The sequence below is a fragment of the Talpa occidentalis genome, unplaced genomic scaffold, assembly GCF_014898055.3.
Source record: "Talpa occidentalis isolate TD23 unplaced genomic scaffold, MPIMG_talOcc4v2.1 talOcc4.14, whole genome shotgun sequence".
NCBI lineage: Eukaryota > Metazoa > Chordata > Mammalia > Eulipotyphla > Talpidae > Talpa > Talpa occidentalis.
In genome coordinates this window covers 87,883,286-87,906,635 of record NW_023601433.1, presented here as the reverse complement: position 1 = coordinate 87,906,635, position 23,350 = coordinate 87,883,286, and the positions used below count along the sequence as shown (strand labels likewise).

Sequence of the window (23,350 nt, the reverse complement as noted above, 5' to 3'; positions counted from 1 at the left end):
GGCAACAGCAGTCCTAAAACGCTGACTTACTTGCTCCTTCTGGAGCCCAGCCAGTCCTGGGGGCCCAAGGGCACATGGAAACGTGCGAGAACAGGGCTGCGCCCACCACACCCTGCCCCACCCGCCTGCTTGCAAATAGAGCCGAGTCACCTGGCGCCAGCAGCACATGAAAAGAATCAAAATGCCCCCCTCTTGGCAAGGCCACCGCTCACTCTCCATGACCTCCACTCTAGGGTGGACTCGAGAGGACCACGGAAGCCTCAGGGTCTTCTTCACCTCCTCGTGGAAGGAGAAATGCCGGGGGTAGGGGCTGCTCTCACTCACCCAGGATGTCCAGGAATTTCCGCTCGGGATCGTGGACATACTCGGGAACCAGTTTGTTCCATGGGATCCACTTCTTCTCAGTTGGATGGAAGTGAAAGTTGTACAGGGTGGGCAGGTGGCCTGCAGGGTACAAGCAGCTGTGTCGCGTCCCCCACAGGCGTGGAAACACCGCGTCCACTGGCCCTCGCTGGATGGACTAGGGCAGCAAGGGCACTTCTCGTGCACTCGACGGGAGTCCGGGGCACAAGGCACAAGGCTACTCGCTCACGGTCAGGGACACGCCGAGCCTCTGGACTAGCGCTGCCCGCCCCGCCAGGCGCCCACCCAGCCCCTCCTGGGAGCACGACCCCCGGAGACGAAGCCTGAGGCGTCAGTCGCTTTCCGCCCCTGAGACAGAAGAAAAAGAAACCTACCTGAACTTTTCTCTGAGACTCGTTTTCACAGACATGGCAAGCCTGGGGGCGTACTCGTCGCCCTGAGACCCACGGGGACCCCAGAACCCGGGAGCAGAGGGCCCACAAACAGAAATTGAAAAGTCCAGTGATCTGGAGAAAGTCTCTTCTCACGTCCAAGTGGGGTGCCCTGGGGTTCGTCCATCCCCTCAGCCGAGCCCACACTGCTTCACCCCCACCGTTTTAGTCACTACGATGTAACGTCTTTGCTCTCAGCCCTAGCCCCCAAGCCACATGACCTCATTTCCTTTCTTAACGGGGAGGTGGTTTCTCGGGGCTGGAGGCCGCCATGTCCCAAGTTCCGGTCTCCGCACACCCCCGCTGTTGTCCTGGCCTCTCCTGCCTGGCAGGACCCGGGCTGGGCAGCAGCGACCCTGGAGGTCCTGGCCCTGAGCTTACCGGGGTTGGGGGGTCGAAGGGGGCGGAGAGGCCAGTGAATAGCCAGCTCCATGCGGAGCAGTAAGTTCTGTGATTGAGGAAATTCAGGGGCCACGGGAACCCCATGACGGCATCTAACCAGGATGGGCCTCAGGTAGGTGGGGGAGTCTCAGTCCTTCCCACAGTCAGCACCAGTGACCCCGACCCAAGAGGACAGCAACTGGCAGAGGAAGAGGACAGATGAGGGGACCAGGCAGCAAGGGGGCAGCGGGCGGAGGAGCAGCGGGCCAGAGGGCAGGCGGGATGGTGCCGGGACAAGCCCGGGGGCCATTTCAAAGTGCGAGTCCTCTCCTGGCCGGCCCTGGGAGCCCCTGCGGTCAGCCCTTGGATGGCAGGCGCGGCCAGATCGGCACTAGTCAAAGACCAAGACGGCTGCGGTCGGGGAACGGATCTGCATGAGGCCCGCCCTGTCCCGGGCAGAGGCTGTGGGGGCCCGAGAGGCTGGGGGAGGGGGTAGAGTTGACAGGGGAGGGAAGAAGGTGTCGAGGTCACTGGTGTGGAGGGAGGCAGGGACAAGGCAGAGGATGATGGCGGAGACAAGTCGTGGGAAGGAAGAAGGAAGACAGACAGCTGGGCAGAGGAGAGAAGACAGACAGACTGGACAGAGTTAAGATAGAAAGAGATGGATGGACGGACCGACGGATGGACAGAGAGTGGAAACAGAGTCAAACATAACTGAGCCTGGGGAGCCGGGGAGGCCCCTGAGGGAGGAAGACCAGAGGTGAGACGCTGTGGCCCACGAGAAGGCTCAGACCCGACTCGGAGAGTGGGGGGAGGATCCAGGACCAGCACCAGGCGAGAGGGCAGCAGTGGGGGGCAGGGTGGGGGCTGACAATCTCGGGGAACAGGAAGTGATGGGCCAGCTGCAGGAAAGGGTTGGGAGAGGGGGAGGGGGAGAATGAGGGGGAGGGAGGCAGGGGAGGGAGGGGAGGGCAAAGCTTCTGGGGAAAGAGGAGAAAGCTGTGCAGCCAGGAGCCCAGGAGGGGGGAAGGGACAGGCCCCAAAGTCCAGGGGGCAGATTGGACTTGGTCAGGGCCCCCCCTCTCTGGACAAGGGGAGAGAGGCACAGAGATGGAGGTGCAGAGTGTTCTCTGCGGCTTGACTGCTGAGAGGGACCATTCCCAGTCCAGGATGTCTGTGTTCCCCATTGAGGCAAGGAGAGGGGTGCTCTGGACAGAGAGGGAAGAGGGCAGGGTGGAGATTCATGGCAAAAGGAGGTAAATGGCCCCTGTGGGAACAGGAGAGAATTCAAGAGGCGCAAGGCTCGGAACCTGGACAGGAGGGCAGACTCGGGGTTCATCAAAGGGACTCCATACAAGGCCCATCGGCCAGGGGTCAGGAGTGCAGCGAGGGGCTGAGGGCAGGCCAACAGCACAGAATGGGAAGGACGCCGGAAGAGCTTCAACAGGACGGAGGAAGCAGAGATCTAAGCTCAGAGAGGGACGTGAAGCCTCGACAAGCAAGGACCCAAAGGGGCTAGGCTTCTGCTCGCGCAGTCCGTGCATTTGGACATTGGAGGGGATCAACCACCAGGGGCTCTTGACCCCCAGAGCTGGGAAACCACAAGCCTCATGTAGAAAAGCAAGGCCATGTCCTGTGAAACCCAACCAAAGCAAACACTCTCAGGTCCTACCTGGCAGCTGCCCGGGGCCGGCCCAGACCCCTTCTGTGTCAGCAGTGGGCAAAGAGGCTATGTGCTTAATGCACTCATCAAACTTTATCCTCGCGTCCTCCAGCAGGGTGGCGCCCAGAGAGCAGTACAGAGCCTCTAAGAAGTAGGCCTCCAGCAGGTCCGGGTCCTCTATTTCCCCTTCCAGTAATGCATCCAACATCTTGGTCAACTGGGTCACCTGGTTCACAGGAAAACACCTGGGTCAGCCCCCATACATTCCACTGGCCCCCCAGCACCCGTCCTCCCCCACCCCAGGACCAGTTCTGGTCATAAGTCCTGAATCTCAGGCCCCAGCGTGATGGGAATACACGGCCGCCATGTTGGGTCAGGCGATGAAGCCCAGCAGCTCGTCTGGCCAGGGTCACGCAGGAAGTGCTGGTTCTTCTTTGTTGACCTGACATGTGCTTTCCTTGAAAGCTTGTGTGGGTCCATCTTTAGGGAAAGATTTTCTTTGCCAACAGTGACTGTTTCCTACCATGTTTAGGTCTGTTTGATGAACGATCATCTTCAGCTTCTCTCCTTGTCTTCCATCCACTATTCCTTCCACTATCACATCCATGAGATAGGGCACATACTTTGCAAAGAGGTTATCCAAAGTGTTTAGCTCGGCCTAGGAAAGAGCAGAATGCCAACATGTTGCCAAGGGCTCCTTTATTCAAACGGAAATTGCTGGGAAGTTCTCCTTGTTGAGAGGGGGTGATAAACACCTTCCGATGAAAGATCAATCTGGCAAGTGAGCAAATCCCTATGAAATCATTAGTGTCTCAGAGTTCTAGAGAGATGCTCAAGTGCTTCATTTTATTGCCCCAGGGTTCACCCCACTACATGGGAGAGAGGTCACATTTGACAGAAAAGGGGCCAACCATCTTAGAGTTCCAGCGACAGGGCCCCAGTGCTCCAGCAAACAGTGGAAGGCGCCTCTTCCTCTCAAGGAACTGCCAACCATTCTGGTTTCCAGTTCACCACCAGCCTAGTAACACTTCTAGACACAGAGCCAAGCCACCACCATCCCTTTGAGAATGTGGTCATGGCCTCCTGGCCCTGGTCACATCATCTCTGCACCTTTCCATGAAGTCTGTCGTTAAGATGACACACAATCTGGGCAGCCACATGGCACATCCCACGGTAGAAGCTCAGCTGGACCCATCTAATCTCAGTTACACTCCAAGTTAGGTCCTTTCACACCTGCTTCATCCAGCTGAGCAAACGGGGAGTGTAGGCACCACCTAAGACGTGTGTCTCAGTAGCTGGACTTGACTGGACCAGGGGTTACCAACTACAACCCATAAGCCAAATCTGTTCTGCCATCTGTTTTTCTAAATAAAGTTTTATTGGCACATACCTATGCCCATTAAAGCACTGTGGCTGTTTTTATGCCATGATGACGGAGTTAAGTATTTGCAAAAAAAAAAAAATATATATATATATATATATGACTTGCAAAACCTAAAATATTTACTCTCTAGTGTTTACAGGGGGAAAAGTATCAGCTCCTGGTCTAGATTACTGAAAGCATTACCTATAGCAGCAGCTATTAATTATCTGGACATCTAAAAAGTGTGTCTTCCATATTTTCATCTTATATATTGATAATTAAGCACTCAAGATCATAGGTAGGTCAAGATCAATGCCATAACCTTCAACTGTAAACATCCCTCTGGGTTATAGCTATCCAATTGGCCACTAACACTAATAACTTTAAGTTCATTTTAGAAATAATTTTCACCTTGTTTTGTATTTGATTAACCCATTTTTTCCAGTATGGTTCATATTTCAAGTTCTTAGGATCCACATAAACCATTCCACATCGCGACACAGTTGCAGGGGAGGCATACTGTAGATCTCCAACCTGGAGAATTAAAATCAGTCACGACAATGGCTCTAAACAACTGAACATGTTTAAAGGTCTTTGTGCAAAGTTTTACAATAGTAGAAAACCCAAACCATTCCCACATTTACCCAGCTTTCATGAGGCTTCTAGCCAAACACACAGGTTTGTCATAGGAAATTTACACATCTCTGATCTACCTCCTTTTAAAGTTTTCTCTTAGTATAAAATTAATGTCAAAATTAATATGTTGTGAAATATCTACCAAAAATAGAAAAGCGTAAAGGAGAAAGTAAGTTATCCAAAACTCCACCACAAAGAAATAAGCATTGTTTTGGAGTACTTTCCTTTCAGTTTGTTTTTTAGGAATTGAGATAAAATAGTATGAAACTTAGTATGCATGCATCCAAACCAGCAATATTAACATACATGTCTCCTTTTCTACAGAAAAAAAAGACACAGTTCATTCAGCCAATAAGATAACAATGTACACAAATATTCATGCATCAATGAATTCTGCAGACCAAGTTAGCAACAGCATTACCACTAAGCTAGAATGAAAGCAAGTCCCAGGACCACAACTATGAAATAAGTTGTGAGAACAAGGAGTCCTTATTGTAAGCAGGGGATGGAGGGCCTGGAAAGTTGTCATCAGGAAAACATGGGGGCCCAAGTAGAATTCTTGACATACTGGAAAGTTTGGGGGAGGGGTGAATGAGGATGAGATAAAGGCAAATAGCATGAGAGGAAAAGGAAGGCAATTATAAACCCTGGACAAAACAAATGGCCCTAAAAGATAGTGATGAGAACCATGGTCTACTAGCTGGCTCTGTGATGTAAACACTCTTTATAGATTAAAGTGGTTTAGCAACATAGTGTTCTGAGGAGAGAAGATGGACTAGGGGTATAAATGATGAACCCTCAGTGCTTTTCACAGCAGTCAGTAGATAAAATACACACTTGAGATAGGAAGGAGTAGCGCATGAAGTATGTTACTCAGAGATACTGGGGCACCACCAGAAGAAGCCACACAATGGTGAAAAGCAGTTAGCCTCTGGCATAAATTAAGGAGGGAATGAGAGGAACACGTGGAGAAAAAAAGAGTTGTGCTCGTCATCAAAATTTTCTACCTTATTTAGGGGTTTTCAGTAGACTATATTTATTATTTATTTAACAAACATTTAAAATTTTAATTAAAAAAAACATTATTCTTCATTTCCACTTGCCTCAAAGAGGAGAGCACAGTGTGCTTGCAGCCGGATGCGCTCACCATTGGCCAGTGTCAACAGCTTGTTGTCGTCCATCACGGAGTTCATGTTTTCCACCCAGAGCGCGTCCACATCGCCATCAAACAAAATATACCTGCGGCAGCCAAAGAACAGTGAGCCACGGGCCCTAAAGGCTATGGAACACGGTGTAACCTCCCCATCGGTGTCAAATGTCTTTCCCAAGGTTTTCTAGCCAGGACCTGTAGCAGAGCCTCCTGTTTGGTCCAGAGGAGTGACAAAATAAAAAAAATAATGATAAAGCATAAAAACTGTTTGGCAGCTACCAACATTTAAGAATCAGGACACTTCACACAAAAATCTGCGTTACTTTGCTTTTCTAGCAAGAAGATATGTCCATCCAGAATCTGTGAATGTGACCTTGTTTGGAAAAAAGGCCACTGTGAATGTAGTTAAATTATGGATTTTGAGAGAGGGAGAAGCCGGCCTCATCCACCACAGAGGGGACAGAGAGCACAGGGATGTGGAGCTGGAGGCAGAGAGCAGAGGGATGTGGCCACGAGACCAGGAGCCCTGAGCACCAGGAGCTGGAGGAAGCAAGGAAGGACTTTCCCCTGGAAGCTTCACCGAAGTGCAGGCCCCTCTGTCCTCTACTCTTCCTACCACCAGAGAACTGGGAGAAAATAAATGTTGTTTCAAGCCACCCAGCATGTGCTGAACTGCCACGTACAGTGTTTGACCTGCTCGGTCCCTGGGAGAACCTGAGATTGGTCCCGGTTACATGTCGTCTGTCCCGGCAGCAGGCCTGCTTTGCCTTCAAGAACTCTGTATTTAAGCTCTGTGACACTTCAACATTTTCCCTTTTAACTTTTTTTAAATCATTACAAGCTTACAGAGAGTACAATATTACAAAGAACACCCTTCGTGTCCTTCAACCAGATTCTCAAGTGTTTAATTTCTTGCCACATGTGAGCTGCTGCTCTCTCCGTCTCTCTGGATCCTGAGAGTGTGTCATAGACCTGTTGTCCTTTATTCCCAAATACTTCAGATGTATATGCTAAGAACAAGCACCATGTCGCACATAAACACAGTGTGATCATCAAGTTCAGGAAACTGAGCGGCGATACAAGATCATTATCTGGCACACACACAGGCCTCTGCTCTGCAGCCCACCCCGAGATGTCAACACTGTCCCATTTCATACTCGTGACTGGAAGACTAGCCTCAGTCGGCCATCAATGGATGACAGAACCACTGGGTTCTGATGAGGAAGGGGTATCTGCAGCTTCCCATAGGCTGTGTACCAACAGCACCTTAGCCAGCTGGTCACAGCTAAAATCAGCAATAATGGGGCAAACCAACATCATGGCCTTGGATGAGATGGGGCCCCCCAACAATGCACAGCCTGAATCCAACCACAAGCAAGAACGGAGGGCATGCCGTCCAGTGGCTGACCTGGAGACTTCCAGAGCTTCAAGGCCATAAGAAATAAAGAAAACATGATTCACTGCTCAAAATTAGAGGCCACCCAAGGAGCAGAACAACTGAGCAAGGCATTGTCCTGGGTCAACCCCCGGTCAGGGGAGAATGTTCCTTGACTTACCTTGCCAAGCAGGCAGCCTGGCAAGGCAGACAGCCCACGTGCAAAGCCCTGATCGGGGGCGATTGGCACCTGCCCTAGGCCTCCCTTCCTCCGTGGTAAGCTGGGCAAACACAGCGGAGGAAGCTGATGGAGGTGACACATAAAAAGCCCAGGATGGCCCCTGGCACGTCATCAGCAGGGTCTCTTGGTCCACCCCTTCCAAGCGTGCACCTGCGGGGGCGCTCCACCAGCCTGCTTATTCACCAAGCTTAGCCAGTGACCGCGGACCAGCCCGGCTCTCCCCTGCTCACAGAGATACTCACTTTCTCTCCTTCTTATCTGTCGGTTTGTTCATCTCCCTGAAGATGTTGGACAGCACCCCATCAGTCCAGTCACGGGTGGTGGGGTCCAGGATGCCGTAGAGTTCTATGACACTCACAGCCTTGGGGTTCAGGATGTACAACTTCGTCGTCAGCCCGAGCCTAAATCAAAGGAGAGGCTTCAGCCGTGGTCCAGGCGTGGGCTACTAGCTTTAGGAAACTGGGTGCCAATGTGGGGAGTTAGACATTTGGGATCCAATCCAAAATTTAAGACAGGATTCCTACACGCTCTCCACGGGGCTTTTCCACCCACGGGCTTACACAGACGCAAGGGGAGCATGTTTCACTGAAGGTGTGGCGCCAACACATGCGAGGTCTGACCTGAAGGTGCGGCTTTGCAACGAGAAGCTGGGTATCGAGTATATTTCATCTTCAGGTGTATTATATATTCATGCATATGACATATTTAGGAAAACATTTCATAATTAGCGTACAGGAGGTAGCAGTGTATTATATTATTAGTCACCCAGTATGATCTAACTGGCCTTTGTGGTACTCACTGTCCAGCCCCTTGTTGCTACAGGTCATCTGCTCTGTGTTGCTGACTTTACAAATCACGTGAGCAGGGCACTTCCCACCAGGATGCCTATAAATTCCCACGGTGCCATAGGATCAGTCCATCCACAAAAACTAAATGCCATGCAAACCACCATTCATCATTAACATAATAAAAATAATAGTGGCATCCAGCTACACATGTCTGTGTGTGCTAGTTGCATAAATTATCTATAGCAATGAGTGAACTGAAGAGTGAAATATGGGGTGGCCCCAGCGTAGGCCACTTAGAGTAAGAAACAAGAAACAAAAAGAGGATCTGACCATCACTCATTAGAATGTAAAGACCATCTGGGAAGGTGAAGGTCATGAGCTTCCACAGCTTGCTGCAGAGTTTTGCTGGGACATTAACACCCGATGATCAAAATATCTTATAAGAGAGTTTCGTGACATTCTCACTTCACAAATAACCTTGGGATAGTCTGAAGCTCAAAAGGGTCACAGCTTGACCTTCCAAAATGGTTTATTAAATCAGCAAAGAAGGGGCCTCCCCAGTGGCACAGCGGTTGAGCGCTGGGTTGTGAAGCTGTCCGCAGCCTCTGCAGCACCGGTTCGATCCCCGGCTGCTCCCCGGCCACAGGAGGAGGGTCCCACATGGCGCGCAGACCTCTCCTGCCACCCGCTGCTCCCCTCAGCAGTGTATTTCTCCGTCGGTCTGTCTGCTCTGTTCCCCGCTCTGGCTCTGGTGAATTCTCTCACCCTCCCATGCTTCTGACTGTGCCCAGTGCTTGTATAAATAAATAAAAAATAAATCTTTAATAAATAAATAAATAAATAAATCAGCAAAGAAACAAGCAGACGCGCACTACGTTTAAGGAGTGTTTCGTGCTGTTTCCCTCCCGGGAAGTCAGAGGACAGTCTGGGGCCAGCTAACACGGCCAGCACCCGGACCCCCCCACCAGAGGTCACACTCACTTGGTCTGGGCCTGGCACAGCGTGTTGATGACCACAGACTTGCCGCCTCCTGTGGGCCCCACCACCATCGTCGTGTGGCGGGTCAGCATGGTCTCGAACATCTGGACCACCTTGTCCACCTGCGGGAGGAATGCCAGCAGCTGTACGGAGCTGTGATTCCCGTGCCCCCCGATTCACCCACTTAACACGTACAACCCAGTGGTGTTTAGTACGTTCAAACATTGCAACACCGTCACCACCTTCCTTTTTCTTCTTTTCCTTTTTTTATGTTTATCGAGGTAACATTGGTTTATAGCGCTGCATAGGACAACGTTGCCCCCACGTTCCACCTTAGAGCATCTTCACTACCCTTCCCACCCACCCCCCCAAAACTCCCATTAGGCATGTTGTCCAAGTCCAGATCCCCAAACCCTTGACAAGGACAGATCTACTTCTGGATTTGTCGGTTCTCGACACCGAAACGGAACATCCCCGGTAGAAGCACCGCATGTGCCCTGTGTGTCTGGCTTCTTTCATTGAACATGTTTTCAAGGTTTTTCCATGGTGTGGCAGGTTTCAGGGCTTCCTTCCTTTTTATGGCCGCAGAATGCTCCACTGGCCAGGTGACCACATGTTGTTTCTCTATTCAGCCGCTGACGGGCATGTGGGTTGTTTCTACTTTGGGGTTTCTGTGAACATTCATGTGCAGGTGTCGTGGGGAGACATGCTCTCTCTTCTCTTGGATATAAACCTGGGGGCGGAACTGCTAGCTCCGAGGGCAATTCTCCGTTTAACTTTTTAGGAACTGTTTTCCAAAGCAGCTGCACCATTGAACAGTCCCTCCATAAAACATCTGCTCTTCAACAAGCACCGCTAGAGAAACAGTCAAGACCACGGTTTTTAAAAACGGAGGAGAAACAGCTATGAGGGCATGCGCCCCATGTCCTTTACCACATTTTTAAAAAATGAAACAATGAAAAGGCCCCGGAAGAAGGCAGAGGGCCCCGCCGGGCGCAGCTCACCTGGACGGGTAAGACGATGTAGCCGTTCTCCGCCAGCACCTGCTCCACAGCGTCGTTGAAGTCCGGGTAGCGCACGCGCGGGCAGTCGAGTCCGGGAAACAGATCCGAGATCAGCCCGAGGAAGAGCGGGACGTCCTCAAACACGAACTTGGGCAGGTTCATGTCCCGGAGGGCTCGCATCAGCACCACGTCCTGGGCGGGACCAAACACAGAGTCCACGGAGGCATCGCTCACCCAGGGGCCGGGGCCGGGAAGGCCGCCCACAGGGTCAAAAGCGAGGACACCCGCATGCAGCCTCTAGAGAGACGCGGGAGCCTCCGGCCCCCAGAGCAGACTGGGGACACCCAGGTGAAAGAATCCTCATCGCTCCTCCTGCTTCCACTGCAAAGAGGGGAAAACAGCTGCGTTCACGGCCCGCCATCCTGTGGGCAGAGGCTGAATGAAGCGTCACAAAGTTGGACACAGAGAAGACACTGAGCTTGACCTTGCGGGAAACAGGTCAAGTTCACGAAAATGGTATCATGGGCAAGAGACCAAGTTAAGGTCAGACGACTGCCACCCCTCACGGACGCAATCCCCACGCACCCAGGGGCACCCACGGACCTCGGGCCGGCGCCTACCTCCTTGAGCTCAGGCGAGCCTCTCTTCAGCTCGCCGGCCATCACCAGCACCGACTTCAGGGCCCGGAGCCCGAAGTCGTAGTGGTGCTGCTTGGAGAGCTGCTCCCGGGCCAGCTTATACAGGACCGTCATCTTTTTGGCCAGAGTCTTTGTGATTAAAGAAAAAAATGAAAAAGAAAGAAAATGTCCGGAAAGCACCAGAGCGGATTCAGTCTGGGAGGAAGCTGCCTCTCGACAAGCACATCTCATCCCCAACAGAAAGGCCGGGAGGGCCCTTTGCTTCTAACTGAGACACCAGCCTTTGCAAAGTGGGAGACTCTCTTGAGGACAAACTCAAGAACAAAACCCATCTGACCGAGGTCACGGGGACTAGGCTCCAAAACGACGCTGCCGGTTTACTTGACCCAGGCGCGTCTGAAAGCTTCTCCACTAAGGGTTTGTCACGAGAGTCGAGCGTGGGCTCTGCTGGCCCCAAAGCGTGGCATGGGGGCCCTGGTCCTGGAAACAAGAACTGAGCCCCCAGCGCCGGCCTGAGAGCCGGATGACACGAAGGGCAGAAAAAGTGCGCTTTAAAAATTGTAGAGAAGCAACCAGAGCCTTTTGGAATAATGTTCATGTCTCTGTTTTCATACACGCTTCAAAAGATAACACAGGAGTTATGCATCTGTATGCTCGCGGTGTGCCAGTTACTCTAGACACGTGATAAAATGTCACCAAACTACACACACACACAGCAGAGGGAGTGAGAAGGTACAGCCTGGTTGAGTCTGCGCCTGAGTTACCGGCGCTGTGCCCCTCTCTCTGTCCTGGCTTGGACAATGGTCCTGTGGGCAGGAGAGAGTCGCCACAGCAGGAGCTGGACAAGGGGTCATGGGGCTCAGGTGCCTGTCACCACTTCCCGCAGTGAGAGCTGCCGTTCTAAAAAGAGGGCGTAGAGCAGAGACAAAGCCCAGAAAGCAGGAGCAGCCGCCTCAGGACAGACGCCCCGGTGCCACCCGCACGCGCATGGAGGGCGCTCACCTTGGCCCAGAGGAAGCCCTCGGAGAAGAGCATGATCTCGCAGATCTGCTGCATGTCGGGCACGATCACCACCACGGGCCGGAACAGGGCCTTCACCGACTCGGGCAGCTCTGTGCGGCCCGCGTAGCCGGGGTTCATGGTGATGAAGATGCCCATTCTCGGGTCCAGGGAGATCTCCTGCCCTTCAAACTGGAAGAGGACAAGGTGTTTGTTGGGGGTGGGGGGGCGGTGTTAGGCTGCACCAGCCCTCCCCAGGGGGACGGAGGCGAGGAGGTGGGTGAGCTGAGGTCTGCACCTCCACAGGCAGCCTGCACCTCCTTCCCCTTTCTGGGTACTAATGCAGACTCCTTGTTCTTATATCCTGAGTATTCTGGGGGCAAGCTGGGCCCACCCCCAAACTCTGGCCTGAGTCAAAGGATTCTTGAGAAGTGGCTGATGTTGGGAAAGGGAGCAACTTGGGGCTGATTCCAGGTGCTGTGTGAACCCCAGCAGGTCACCCGACCTCTCTGATCCCCAGTTTCCTTCTCTGCACTATTGTGGCCACAGAGCGAGAGATAGCGTGTGTGGAAGCTCTCAGCCAATGCTTCACACAGAGCGGGCTTCCATTCCCGCATGGCTGTCCTGCCCTCCCTGCCCCATCTCCATCATGGTGGGCGTGAGCACCCCTCAGCTCCCTTCCAAAGACCAGTCCTCCAGCTGCCCCCAGACTCCAGTCAAGCACAGAAATCTCAGTCTTTTGAGTCTCTTTCACCCACAGCTGAGTTTATTTTTTTTTTTTAAGATTTATTTATTTATACAAGCACTGGGTACAGTCAGAAGCATGGGAGGGTAAGAGAATTCACCAGAGCCAGAGCGGGGAGCAGAGCAGGCAGAAGGACCGAAGTCCACTGCTGAGGGGAGCAGCGGGCGGCAGGAGAGGTCTGCGCGCCATGTGGGACCCTCCCCCAGGCGGCCAGGGATCGAACCGGCGCTGCAGAGGCTGCAGGCAGCTTCGCAACCCAGCGCTCAACTGCTGCAGCACCAGGGAGGCCCCACAGCTGAGTTTAATGGTCAGAACTTTTGTCTTTACTAAGATTTTACTATTTTATTTCCTTCAATATTCCGTCAGTCAGACAGAAGACAGGAAAGTTTAATTTCATGAGGCATGGCCTGCTGCAGTGACTTTGATAATAACCTCAAAATCCTGTTTGTTGTAATGCCAGAACTTTGCCAGTTACAAAGGCAAAATTTCTTGTTGTGATATTTTCTGCTGAAGGTATTTTGGTTGAGAGGAATATTAATTTTTAAGTCACTTTTTCTCAAATTTGGAAAATCTGCAATATTTTTTAACTTTAAAGGGGGTCTTTTTCATCACTGATTTGAGAATATCGCCCTACTCACTTAGATCCGCTAGCCCTATGTCTGCAATTAGTTTGAAATGCTTAAAATATTACAGACCTTAATTATCAAAAATACAGATGATTTTGGGAAGCCCAACCATCTCGATTTGAAAAATAAATCCAAGCATTCCTCATCTGCAGGAAGCCTGGTCTGGAGACCACCATCTGATGTTCAGAGGTGACACAGCAAGTGTCCTGGGGCCATGACCCCAGTGGCTTCACACCTGCCCGCACCTGGAACGTGGTTAATTGATGGATCAAGGCGTTTCGGATGGTCTGGATCTGAGATGAGATCACGGACAGCACAGAGGCGTCGATCCGATTAAACTCGTCAAAGCAGCCCCAAGCCCCACACTGGGCCAGGCCAGAGAAAATCTTCCCGACAGCCTGGAATGAAAGAAATGTCAGCACACGGGCAATTGTCATCTGTAAAATTGCAAGCAATCATTCATGGGTACATTTTCAAAACTAAAGCAGACAGTGATCGTCAGGTCGGAAGCGAGGCAGTCAGGCAGACACCCCCAACCCCCACTGATGGATCCTTGTGACAAGATTTCTAAGATTTCTCAGGAGTCAGCTCCATTCCCAGGACTTTACAAATTAAATATTGCAATCAAATATTACAATCAAATATTAAATTAATGACTGGAATATCTAGTGGACTGGGTCCACTTCCCCAAATGGCAAAAATTAGCCACAACTGAACAGCGGCTCCCCCTTTAGCCAAAGCAAGCTCCAGTTTGCCGCAGTCCCCACCACTCCCTGGTATCTCTGTCAGCTGCTATGCTCCCTGACATTCTCTTCCTGATGCTGGTGGGCATTTAAGTTTGGGGCTCTCGCTCCATCTGTGGCTAACAAAACAGACCCCTCCAAGTTCTGAGGCTGTGATGTGACAGGTTTTCTTCTGTATTCTTCCAGCTGTTACCCTGTCATTTCAGGGGAGAGCCTTCCCTTTCAGCTCCCTGCCTAGTCAATCAGTGCCAGCAGGGACGCCGCGGCCTTACTTTGTAATCCATGCCTTCGCCGCAGTTGGTGACCACACAGAGCAAGCCCAAGGCTTTGGCGAGATCCTTGGTGGTCTCGGTTTTGCCAGTCCCTGCCGGGCCAGCAGGGGCCCCGCCCAGATACATGGAGAGCGCCTGTTAGAAGCCAAAGGCGAAAAATTCGTTGTCAGGCTCACGTGGGGAAGCAGCGTCCTCTCCCGGACTATGAGGAGAGCAGAACGAACAAGTTTCCGCACAGCTCTGCGGCCATCGCCATTTTTAACATTTCTGTATTTTCCCATGGACCTCCACTGACACACACCCCCCCCCATTATCCAGGGACCAGTGTACCAGAGACTGAGCAACCTGCTGGAATCTGTCCCTTCCTCGAGGACAGAGCCCCAGTGGTCCCCAGAGTGGAGGCTCATGGACGCATGGATGTCCATGCGGTCAGTGACTGATCTTGCCCTTTGTCTCCAGGTCAAAGGAGCTTGACCTCGACGCCCTTCGAACACCTGCCTGGGAAGAGCAACCTTGTTTGGCTGGACCTCGGCCACACACAGATAACCCCGCATTGTCATTTAGGACAGGAGCCTGGTATCAGCTCGATCTGGAGGGGCCGGAATCCAAGGTCAGTCACGTCTACACCACCAGGCCCCAGTTAAGAGCCAGGACACCAGGCTCAGCTAAGCCCCGGGAGCCAATGCCCCATGCACGCAGCGGCACACGGGGGCTGGGGGACAAGAGAGCCGCCACCCAGCAGAGCCAGGACAGAGCAACGGGAGCTTTGAGTCTGGCCGCACCTTTCCTGCCTCTGGTTTAGCTGTGAGCAGCCCTAAGTCGGGATCCAAATGACACCACCGAATCTGTGAGCCCTTTAGCCAATGACCGAACCGGAGGTGGATTCGGGGGTGTCCTGAACTTGCAGTGGCTCAGCCTCAAAAGGTGTCAGTTATGTTTTGTCACACACTGAAACTCCTTCACCTGCTCAGGACCACGCCGTTCCTCACCGCGCCCCCGTGCGGACAAGGCGCCACAAACTGGGGGTGGAAAGCAAATGTGTTCTCTCGAAGGGGCAGACACCTGAAACCGAGGTGCTGGCAGAGTTGTGCCCCCCGGGAGGTCCTGGTGCCCACAGCTCCCGGCGTCCTTGGCTGGTGGCTGCACCCCCACCGCTGCCCCATCTCACACCATCTGCCTCTCGGTACCTCCCTCCCACAAGGACGCCGGTCTTTGGATTCAGGCCCTAACGCAGAATGATCTCCCCCACCCCCCAACTGGTGAAATGTACAAAGGCTACTTCTAACTGAGGTCACATTCCCAGGCTCCGAGTGGACATGAACGGGGGGGGGGGGGGGTGTCTCGGGTCCACCCACACGGCCACGCCTGCCAGGGCTGCACTGAGAGCGCCGCCAGCCAGGGGGCAGGGCCGCACGTCGGAGCTCCCACCTGGGTGAGGGTCAGGTAGATGCGGTCGGTGAGCGGCGTGATGACCAGCCTCCCGTTCAGGCCCATGTACTCGTAGCCATAGCCAAAGGTGCCCGTGCACTGGCGGACACGCAGCTCATCCGGCTCCCGGTCCCAGTAGAACCGGAGCTGACTCTCCCACTCAAATTCCCGGGCCTCGAGGATGCTGGCAGGTGAGAAAGAGGAGCGAGTGAGGGGGGGCGGGGCAAAGAGAGGCGCCCCGGGAAGCCCAGGCACTTGCCAGGAATCGCCTGGGGGGCGGAGGGGGGCACCTTGCCTGCTCCTGATGAAAGAGTCGACGATGTCCCGGGCGTGCACGTCGATAATGAGCACCGTGTTGTATTTCTTCCTGTCGTTCCTGCTCAAGGACAGTGTGATGCGCGTGACCAGCTGGTCGATCTGCTGGTGCAGCTTCTTGCCGTAGTCCTTCATGGCCTGCTTCTCCCCGGCCTGCACCTTGCGGAAGACGTCCTCCACCTCCCACGTCCACCACACTTGGCTGGAGGCCAGCACCATCATGCCCTGGTACAGGAGCATCCAGTCGACTCTGCAGGGAAAGCTGGCCCATGAGGTCCCACCCACAGCTGGTACCCTGGGGGCCGGGGTGGCACCGCTAGGAACAGACTTCTGTGTCCCTGGGAGTTTATTTCAGTCTCAGGTCTCCCGTCCGAGGCACTCGTCCATTTTGAGCTGATCTTTGTGCGCGGTGTGGAGAATGGGTTTTCATACACATGCCACTACCTAAGCTTCAGTGACGTTTTTTGCGGATTTGTCTCCAAAATGAGAGAGAAGAGAGAATGTAAACGACTGGGGCAACAGCAAACCAAAAAGCTTCTGCACCATGAAAGGAACTAGCACCAACACAGGAGGACCCTGCTGAGTGGGGAAGTACTTGCGCACCACACATCTGACAAGGGCGGTAGCCAAGGTGTGTGGAGAATGACACAGCTCTACGACAAGAAAACAAAGCACCCAACCAAAGGGGCAGAGGCGCTAAACAGGCACGTCGCCAGCAAAGACACGCAGACGGCCGCAGGCGCAGGCCGAACATGCTCCTTGTCGCATATCACCAGGGAGATGCAGCTCAAAACCACATGAGGGCCTCCCTGGTGGCGCAAGGGGTTAAGATGCAACCTACGAAGCTATCCGCAGCCTCTGCAGCACCAGTTCGATCCCCAGCCAGGGAGCCACCCACATGGTGCGGCAGACCTCTCCTGACTCTCCGCTGCTCCCCTCAGCAGTGGATTTCCATTGATCTGTCTGTTCTGTTCCCTGCTCTGTCTCTGGTGACTCCTCTCACCCCCCGCATCTCTGTTCGGTACCCCAGCTCTTGTATGCATAAAAATAAAATAAATTAAAAAAAAAAACCCACATGAGCTACAACCTCGCACCGGTGGGAAAGGCCCGTGTCAAATAGACCAGAAACAAGTGCCGACGGGGGTGTGGGGGGAAAGGAACCCTCCACTGTCAGAGGGAGGGCAGACCAGGCCGGCCTGGCCCTCATGGAAAACAGCGTGGACACTTGTCAAGAGATGTTAAGAATAGATGTGCCCTCTGACCAGCCATCCGTAGGCACCTGCCCCAGGAACACAAAACCAGCGATGGAGAGGAACACCTGCGCGTCTACGTGCACCGCGCTGTGTGCAGCAGCCAAGCCATGCAGACGGCCCAAGCGCCCCAGGACAGTGAGCAGATCAAGAAGAGGTGGTCCAGGCACACAGGTGGACACTGCGAAGCTATTTTTAAAAAGGTGACCTCTTGCCATTTGCAACAACATGGGTGGGACTGGAGGGGAGGAAGCCAAGCAACACCAGTCAGGAGGAGAAAGACAAACACCAACGATTCCACTCAGATGTGGACGATAAACCAAGCAAAGAGCAAACTCAAACCCAGATGAACCCTAGAAAGCTGACTGTAGAAGTGAGACTGCCAGAGAGGGACGGGGAGGGGCCCAAGGGGCTCGGGTGGAGGATTGGGGGGCTTTGTGGTGGGTGTGGTATGGAAGCAGACATCTGAAGAGGAGTAACCTACTCCCCTAAATCATATACAGTGTCATCAACCAATGTTAGTGATAAAAAAAAATTTAAAAAGAAGAAATTACATGGCAAAATTTAAAAATTTACAGAATAAAGACAGATCTAGATGAGCTCACGTAACCTGTGAAGAGAAGCCTCGCGTGGGTGCGGCAGGCTACGCTGACCCTTCAAAATGAATCCATTACATCTACAAAGAGCTGATGAGACTCAACAAAAACAGAAAATAATCCAGTCAAAAAATGGGCAGAAGAGCTAAAAAGAAACTTCTCTGAAGAGGAAATGCAAATGGCCAACAGGCATATGAAAAAATGTTCAGCATCACTTGTCATCAGGGAAATGCAAATCAAAACTACCATAAGATACCATCTCACACCAGTGAGAATGGCACATATTAAAAAAACTAGCAACAACAAATGTTGGCGAGGTTGTGGAGAAAAAGGAACTCTTCTGCACTGTTGGTGGGAGTGCAAACTGGTCCAACCACTATGGAGAGCTGTGTGGAGATTTCTGGACCTACTACACATAGAGCTTCCATAGGATCCAGCAATTCCACTCCTAGGTATTTACCCAAAGGACACAGAAACATCCATTCCAAAGAGCACCTGCACCCTGTGTTTACAGCAGCACTGTTTACAATAGCTAAGCTTTGGAAACAACCCAAATGCCCAAAAATAGATGACTGGATCAAGAGGATGTGGTGCATATACACCATGGAATATTACTCAGCATTCAAAAAAGATAAACACATGCAATTTGCAGCAACATGGATGGAGCTGGAAGGGATCATGCTCAGCGAAATAAGTCAGAAAGAAAAAGAAAAATACCAGATGGTCTCACTCATAGCAGGAATCTAGAAAACCTAAATAAGAGACCTGGAAAAAGATGAAGCAATACAAAGTAATAATCAAAATCAACAAGCAACTATAAACCAGAGACACACTAGGGGAGGAGGCGGGGGGGGGGGGCGTGGAGAGAAAGAACTAGAGTCAAAATAAGGGGAGGGGGGTGCAATTGTATGGGGAATACAACCAAAATGAAAATGCATACATTGTGCAAAGATGAAAAATGATGTAAGAATTATATAAAATAAAATATTAAAAAAAAGAATTCATCCTAATAAAATCCATATATAAAAAAAATAAAATGAATGCATTACACTGCCAATGGGATAAAGCCACGCGGTCGCACTGATGCCTTCACCTGCTCCTGTCTTCACAATATCTGAAGATAGCCTCCTTGGTGATCAGCCTGTTTGTTCTGCGCATCTCACGCAAGACAGCCGTCATCCAGTCCTCCACGCGCCCTTCTGCTCGGATGATCTTGCGGAACTCCATGACCTCTCCTTCCGCCGAAATCATGGCAGACACCAGTTTTTCTCCGCTGTCCCCGTCGTTGAACCGCAGCAGCGCGACGTTGTCAAACATCTGAAACGGCGGAGAAGCCGCGCTGTGAGACTCGCCTGGGGCTCCGGGGCCCGAGAACAGCCTGCACCTCCCGGCGTGACCTCCGAACCGGGATAGAACACGCGGCCACGGGCTCCTGCACGGGGGCTGCGCACGCGGCCCACCTTGATCATGTGCTCCTGGACGCAGAGCGGGTCGCTGTTGCCCAGGATGCTGAGCAGCTCGTCGTCGGAGATGAAGAAGAACCGGGGGAAGGCATTCCTCTTGGAGTCCAGGTAGTCGTTCAAGCTCTTCTGGCACTTCTCGAGGCCCTCGCTGATGTTCTGCAGCTCAACCAGGCGGTTTGGGGCCTCGCAGCACTTCTTGATGACCGGGTCCTTCAGGGTCTCCGCCATGATCTGCTCCGGGCCAAGAGAGCGCCGTCAGGAGGGGAAGAGGAACCCCGCCGTGCTGGGGTCGGATTCTGCTAGGGCCCCAAAGGCCAGCACCGCACCATCCAGCTAACATCAGAGCTCTCCGGGGCATTACATAAAGGCATTAAGACATTTTCTCAGGGGCCTCCCTGGTGGCCTACGGGTTAGTCTCAGCTGTCTACCCCTGCGGCTTGAGTTTGATCCCCGGGCAAGGAGCTACCCACAAGGTGCAGCAGACCTCTCCTGTCTCCCCACTGCTCCTCTCAGCAGTGTACTTCGGCCCTTCTGCCTGTTCTGTTCCCCACTCTGTCTCTGGTGAATCCCTCACCCCCCGCCACCTCTGGCCTGTACCCCAGGTCTTACACACACACACACACACACACACACACACACAAATATTCTCAAATGTTTCATAATATGAAATATGTTCCTCATCATACAAAGAGAAAATTATAAGATAAAATATAGGGGATGGAAAATTATAAGCTAAAAAACTATCATAACAATTGTGAATGGATCCGCAGCACTGGTCACTCACCCGCTTGAACATCCTGTCGATGGCGTCGAACTTCTTTGCCTCCTCAGGGAGCTGTGACCTGATGTCGCCGCCGATGAAAATGCTCTCCAGGTACATCCACTTCCTCTGCACCAGCATCCAGATCTGCACGTGCACAGGCTGGCATCAGCCCAGGGGTGGCACGCAGGGTGTGGATGGCGAAACCCCCTACCCCCCACCGGCCAGCCGGACTCAAATCAGCTCAGGGCCAGGGGCCTCCAGGCAAGCCGGCACAGGCGCGGCCTCCTTCTCCTTTCCCAGTCCCAGGGGGGGCGGGGAAGGCACGACGGGATGTTGTAAACACAGCCACACTCAGACGTCTTTCCACAGCAGCCCAGGACAGGAGGCAGGGAAAGAACAGGCCACGCAGATGTCCAGGCAAAGTCAAGACGGTGTCATGACCTGCATTCCACTCCTGGAGACACCCCCAAAGAACTGAGAACAGGGGTTCAAAAACAAACTGTACACACATGGGCCTGCCTGGTGGCCTAGCCATTAAGTCTCAGCCTATCACTGCTGGGGCCTGAGTTGGCTAGGGAGGTGACCACAGGGCTCAGCAGACCTCTCCTGTCTCCATGCTGCTCCCCTCAGCGGTAGATTTCAGTGGATCTGCCTGTTCTGCTCCCCACTCTGTCTCTGTTCGATCCTCTCACCCCTCCCCCACACCTCTGGCCTGCACCCCAGTTCTTCTATGCAAAAATAAGTAAAATCTTTTCTAAAAAAATACATTACAATCAAAATAAATATAAATCAAGAGAGGAAAAAAAAGACATGAAAAGGGTCATTCGTTTCTGAGCACAACAGCCTCATACAAAGACCCTTCCCTGCTATGAACGGTGTCTCCATCATCTTTCGTCTGTCCTCTCACCTCGATGACCTCCCCGATGAGAGAAAGGGTCTTCTCCCATTTGTGAACAGTTTGCAGAAAAGGCCCCACGAATCTGCTCCCCGCGATGCTCTGCAGGTTGAACGTGTTGTCGTCGAGGCCCTGGATGATTTCATCAACAGACCCCAAAATGTAGCCTCGCTCCTGGGTGCCTTTGTAGTACTTGACCACAGTGAATTTCATATTTTCCCACGTGTCCAGGATTTCCTTCACAGCCTGCTCAGGAGCAGGAAAAAGAAGGTCTAGGCACATAAATTTACAGCCCAGGACCCCAACCCCGTGCGGCGTCCTGCGCGCACCCTCTAGCACCCCCAGCGGCATCCTGGCCGAGTTTCTGTATCAGCTGCTGTCCCCACGAGCCACGTGTTACTTGCAGGGCTCCACCTGGACCCCTTTAGTCTTCAAAGCACCCTCGTGAGCAAGGGATTGTTACCACATTTCACAGAGGTGGAAACTGGGGGCTCGAGGAGCTAAAGCGGCTTTCCAAGCTCACCAGCTACTGAGCGCCAGAGCAAGGGGCCAAACCCCACAAGATCCTGACCCTGTGCAGCTTACGCTGCTAATCCAGAGAGTCAAGTTACACAACAATATGCCTATTTATTATTCCTTTTTAGCAAAACACATTGACATGTATGTGTACATGTGATGATGGGTATTGCATGTGCATGTGTGTACGTGCGTGTGGTGTTTATGTACACATATATGTGCCATGGTGTGTTATGTGTGTGTTTGTGTCTATGGACAAACACACATTATACATGTGTGTCGTGTGTAGATCTGTGTCCAGTGTGCACACATGTACACACACATACATATGTATTTTTAAGTGTTAAATGCTATACGTGAAATGTTAATTATTTTCAGATCGTGGCATTATAAGTGATTTGTTTATTTTCTCATTTTTCTACCATTAACATTCATATTTCTTAAATAAATAAATCAAAAGTGAAACTATAATTAAGAACAATAAAAAAAGCTAGCTAGGGCAGAAACTTTATTTCTAGAGTGAATAATTCTGTTACTCAAGCATGACAGGACCTTTGAAAGCGAAAAATAATTCTCCCTTTTCTCTGGGGTCTTACATCTAAAAGCAGCCTTACCTTCTCGATGGCAATCTCCTTGATGGCTGACGTCACGATCTCGTTGAGAACGTCCACGTGTTTGTGAAGTTCCATGGCAAACATATTTTCCAAGGTGAAAGTTTCCGTCATTTCAAAAAACACCCCCGTTTTTTCCATAAGCTCTTTCCAATGCCTACAAGCACATCATTAAAACCTTCTTATCTTTATGCTCACTGAACTCAGAGGTGAATTCCACTATCCCTGCTTCAACCACAGCAGAAATCCTGTGCTAAAAACTTCTTGTGACAGAATTCTGAAATATGACGTTGTTGGAATTACATTTCCCAAGTTTTCCAAAATCCCATGCCAAATGTGGATGCCAGAAGTAGGCCCAGGCACCACTGGCAAGTGGTTCCAAGCATCTCAGAAAATATGCAACTTTCAGTTCTTCGGAAACTGCTTCTGCCACCGTCCCTAGCCCAGGGTGTCGACCACAGTGGAGCCAGTCTACCCTTTGAGGCTCTGGTGTAAATTATGAGCACACGCGTGTGCATATGCTCAGTATTCCTCAAGTGCTAACTCTGTGCCAGGCGGTAGGGGGATCCAGCAACTAGACAGCAAGCCTCGGCCCTTGGGGACCCTACCACCTACTTGGGGAGGCAGTGAGGGGACGACAAAACAACCTAAATAACTGCAAATTGTCTTAAGGATGATGCGAGAACTGTGCGTGACAGAGGATGTCAAAGGCAAGCAGGGTCTGCCTGGACTGTGCGGGCCCTGGGAGGCGGCGCAGACCCGACAGCTGCAGCTCCCACCCAGCTCGGCCTCTGCTCAGGTCTGCGTCTGGCCCGCGTCTGCCTGTTTCTATGGTCCTGCTCGTAGGGCACGCCCGTCAGTGAGGCGGCCGACATGGCCTCAAGACCAGCCGGACACCAGGCGGCCAGCGTGTTGGTAGCAAGTGTTGGATCACTGACTTTTTGTTGTAAACACACTCACACACACACAGCAAAATGGGCAGGGAGGAGACCCTTCTGTTTCAGCTCGCTCTATTCCTGGGTCCAGCCCAGGAGCTGAAGCAAAGTAGGGGTGTCACACCCCAGGGGTGGGGCTGCTCACAGGGCACCCAGATGCCACAGGGCTCAACACTGAGTCT

The 23,350-nt window shown here is 52.2% G+C and overlaps 1 protein-coding gene across 1 annotated transcript in view; it reads right to left on the bottom strand.

Annotated features, from left to right (window-relative positions):
* DNAH10 (dynein axonemal heavy chain 10) overlaps nucleotides 1-23,350 on the bottom strand; it is a 106,989-nt gene that overhangs the window by 48,262 nt on the left and 35,377 nt on the right. Inside the window, exons 26-44 of the mRNA XM_037511308.2 lie at nucleotides 22,237-22,390; nucleotides 21,119-21,352; nucleotides 20,233-20,355; nucleotides 19,446-19,679; nucleotides 19,079-19,302; nucleotides 16,120-16,389; nucleotides 15,825-16,008; nucleotides 14,397-14,531; nucleotides 13,627-13,779; nucleotides 12,014-12,202; nucleotides 10,994-11,140; nucleotides 10,374-10,565; nucleotides 9,373-9,491; nucleotides 7,846-8,004; nucleotides 5,941-6,076; nucleotides 4,613-4,735; nucleotides 3,362-3,496; nucleotides 2,848-3,064; nucleotides 325-444 (exon numbers count right to left, since the gene is read on the bottom strand). Of these exons, the coding sequence (XP_037367205.1) occupies nucleotides 325-444; nucleotides 2,848-3,064; nucleotides 3,362-3,496; nucleotides 4,613-4,735; nucleotides 5,941-6,076; nucleotides 7,846-8,004; nucleotides 9,373-9,491; nucleotides 10,374-10,565; nucleotides 10,994-11,140; nucleotides 12,014-12,202; nucleotides 13,627-13,779; nucleotides 14,397-14,531; nucleotides 15,825-16,008; nucleotides 16,120-16,389; nucleotides 19,079-19,302; nucleotides 19,446-19,679; nucleotides 20,233-20,355; nucleotides 21,119-21,352; nucleotides 22,237-22,390 (3,248 nt within the window). The remainder of the gene's footprint in view (nucleotides 1-324; nucleotides 445-2,847; nucleotides 3,065-3,361; nucleotides 3,497-4,612; nucleotides 4,736-5,940; nucleotides 6,077-7,845; nucleotides 8,005-9,372; nucleotides 9,492-10,373; nucleotides 10,566-10,993; nucleotides 11,141-12,013; nucleotides 12,203-13,626; nucleotides 13,780-14,396; nucleotides 14,532-15,824; nucleotides 16,009-16,119; nucleotides 16,390-19,078; nucleotides 19,303-19,445; nucleotides 19,680-20,232; nucleotides 20,356-21,118; nucleotides 21,353-22,236; nucleotides 22,391-23,350) is intronic.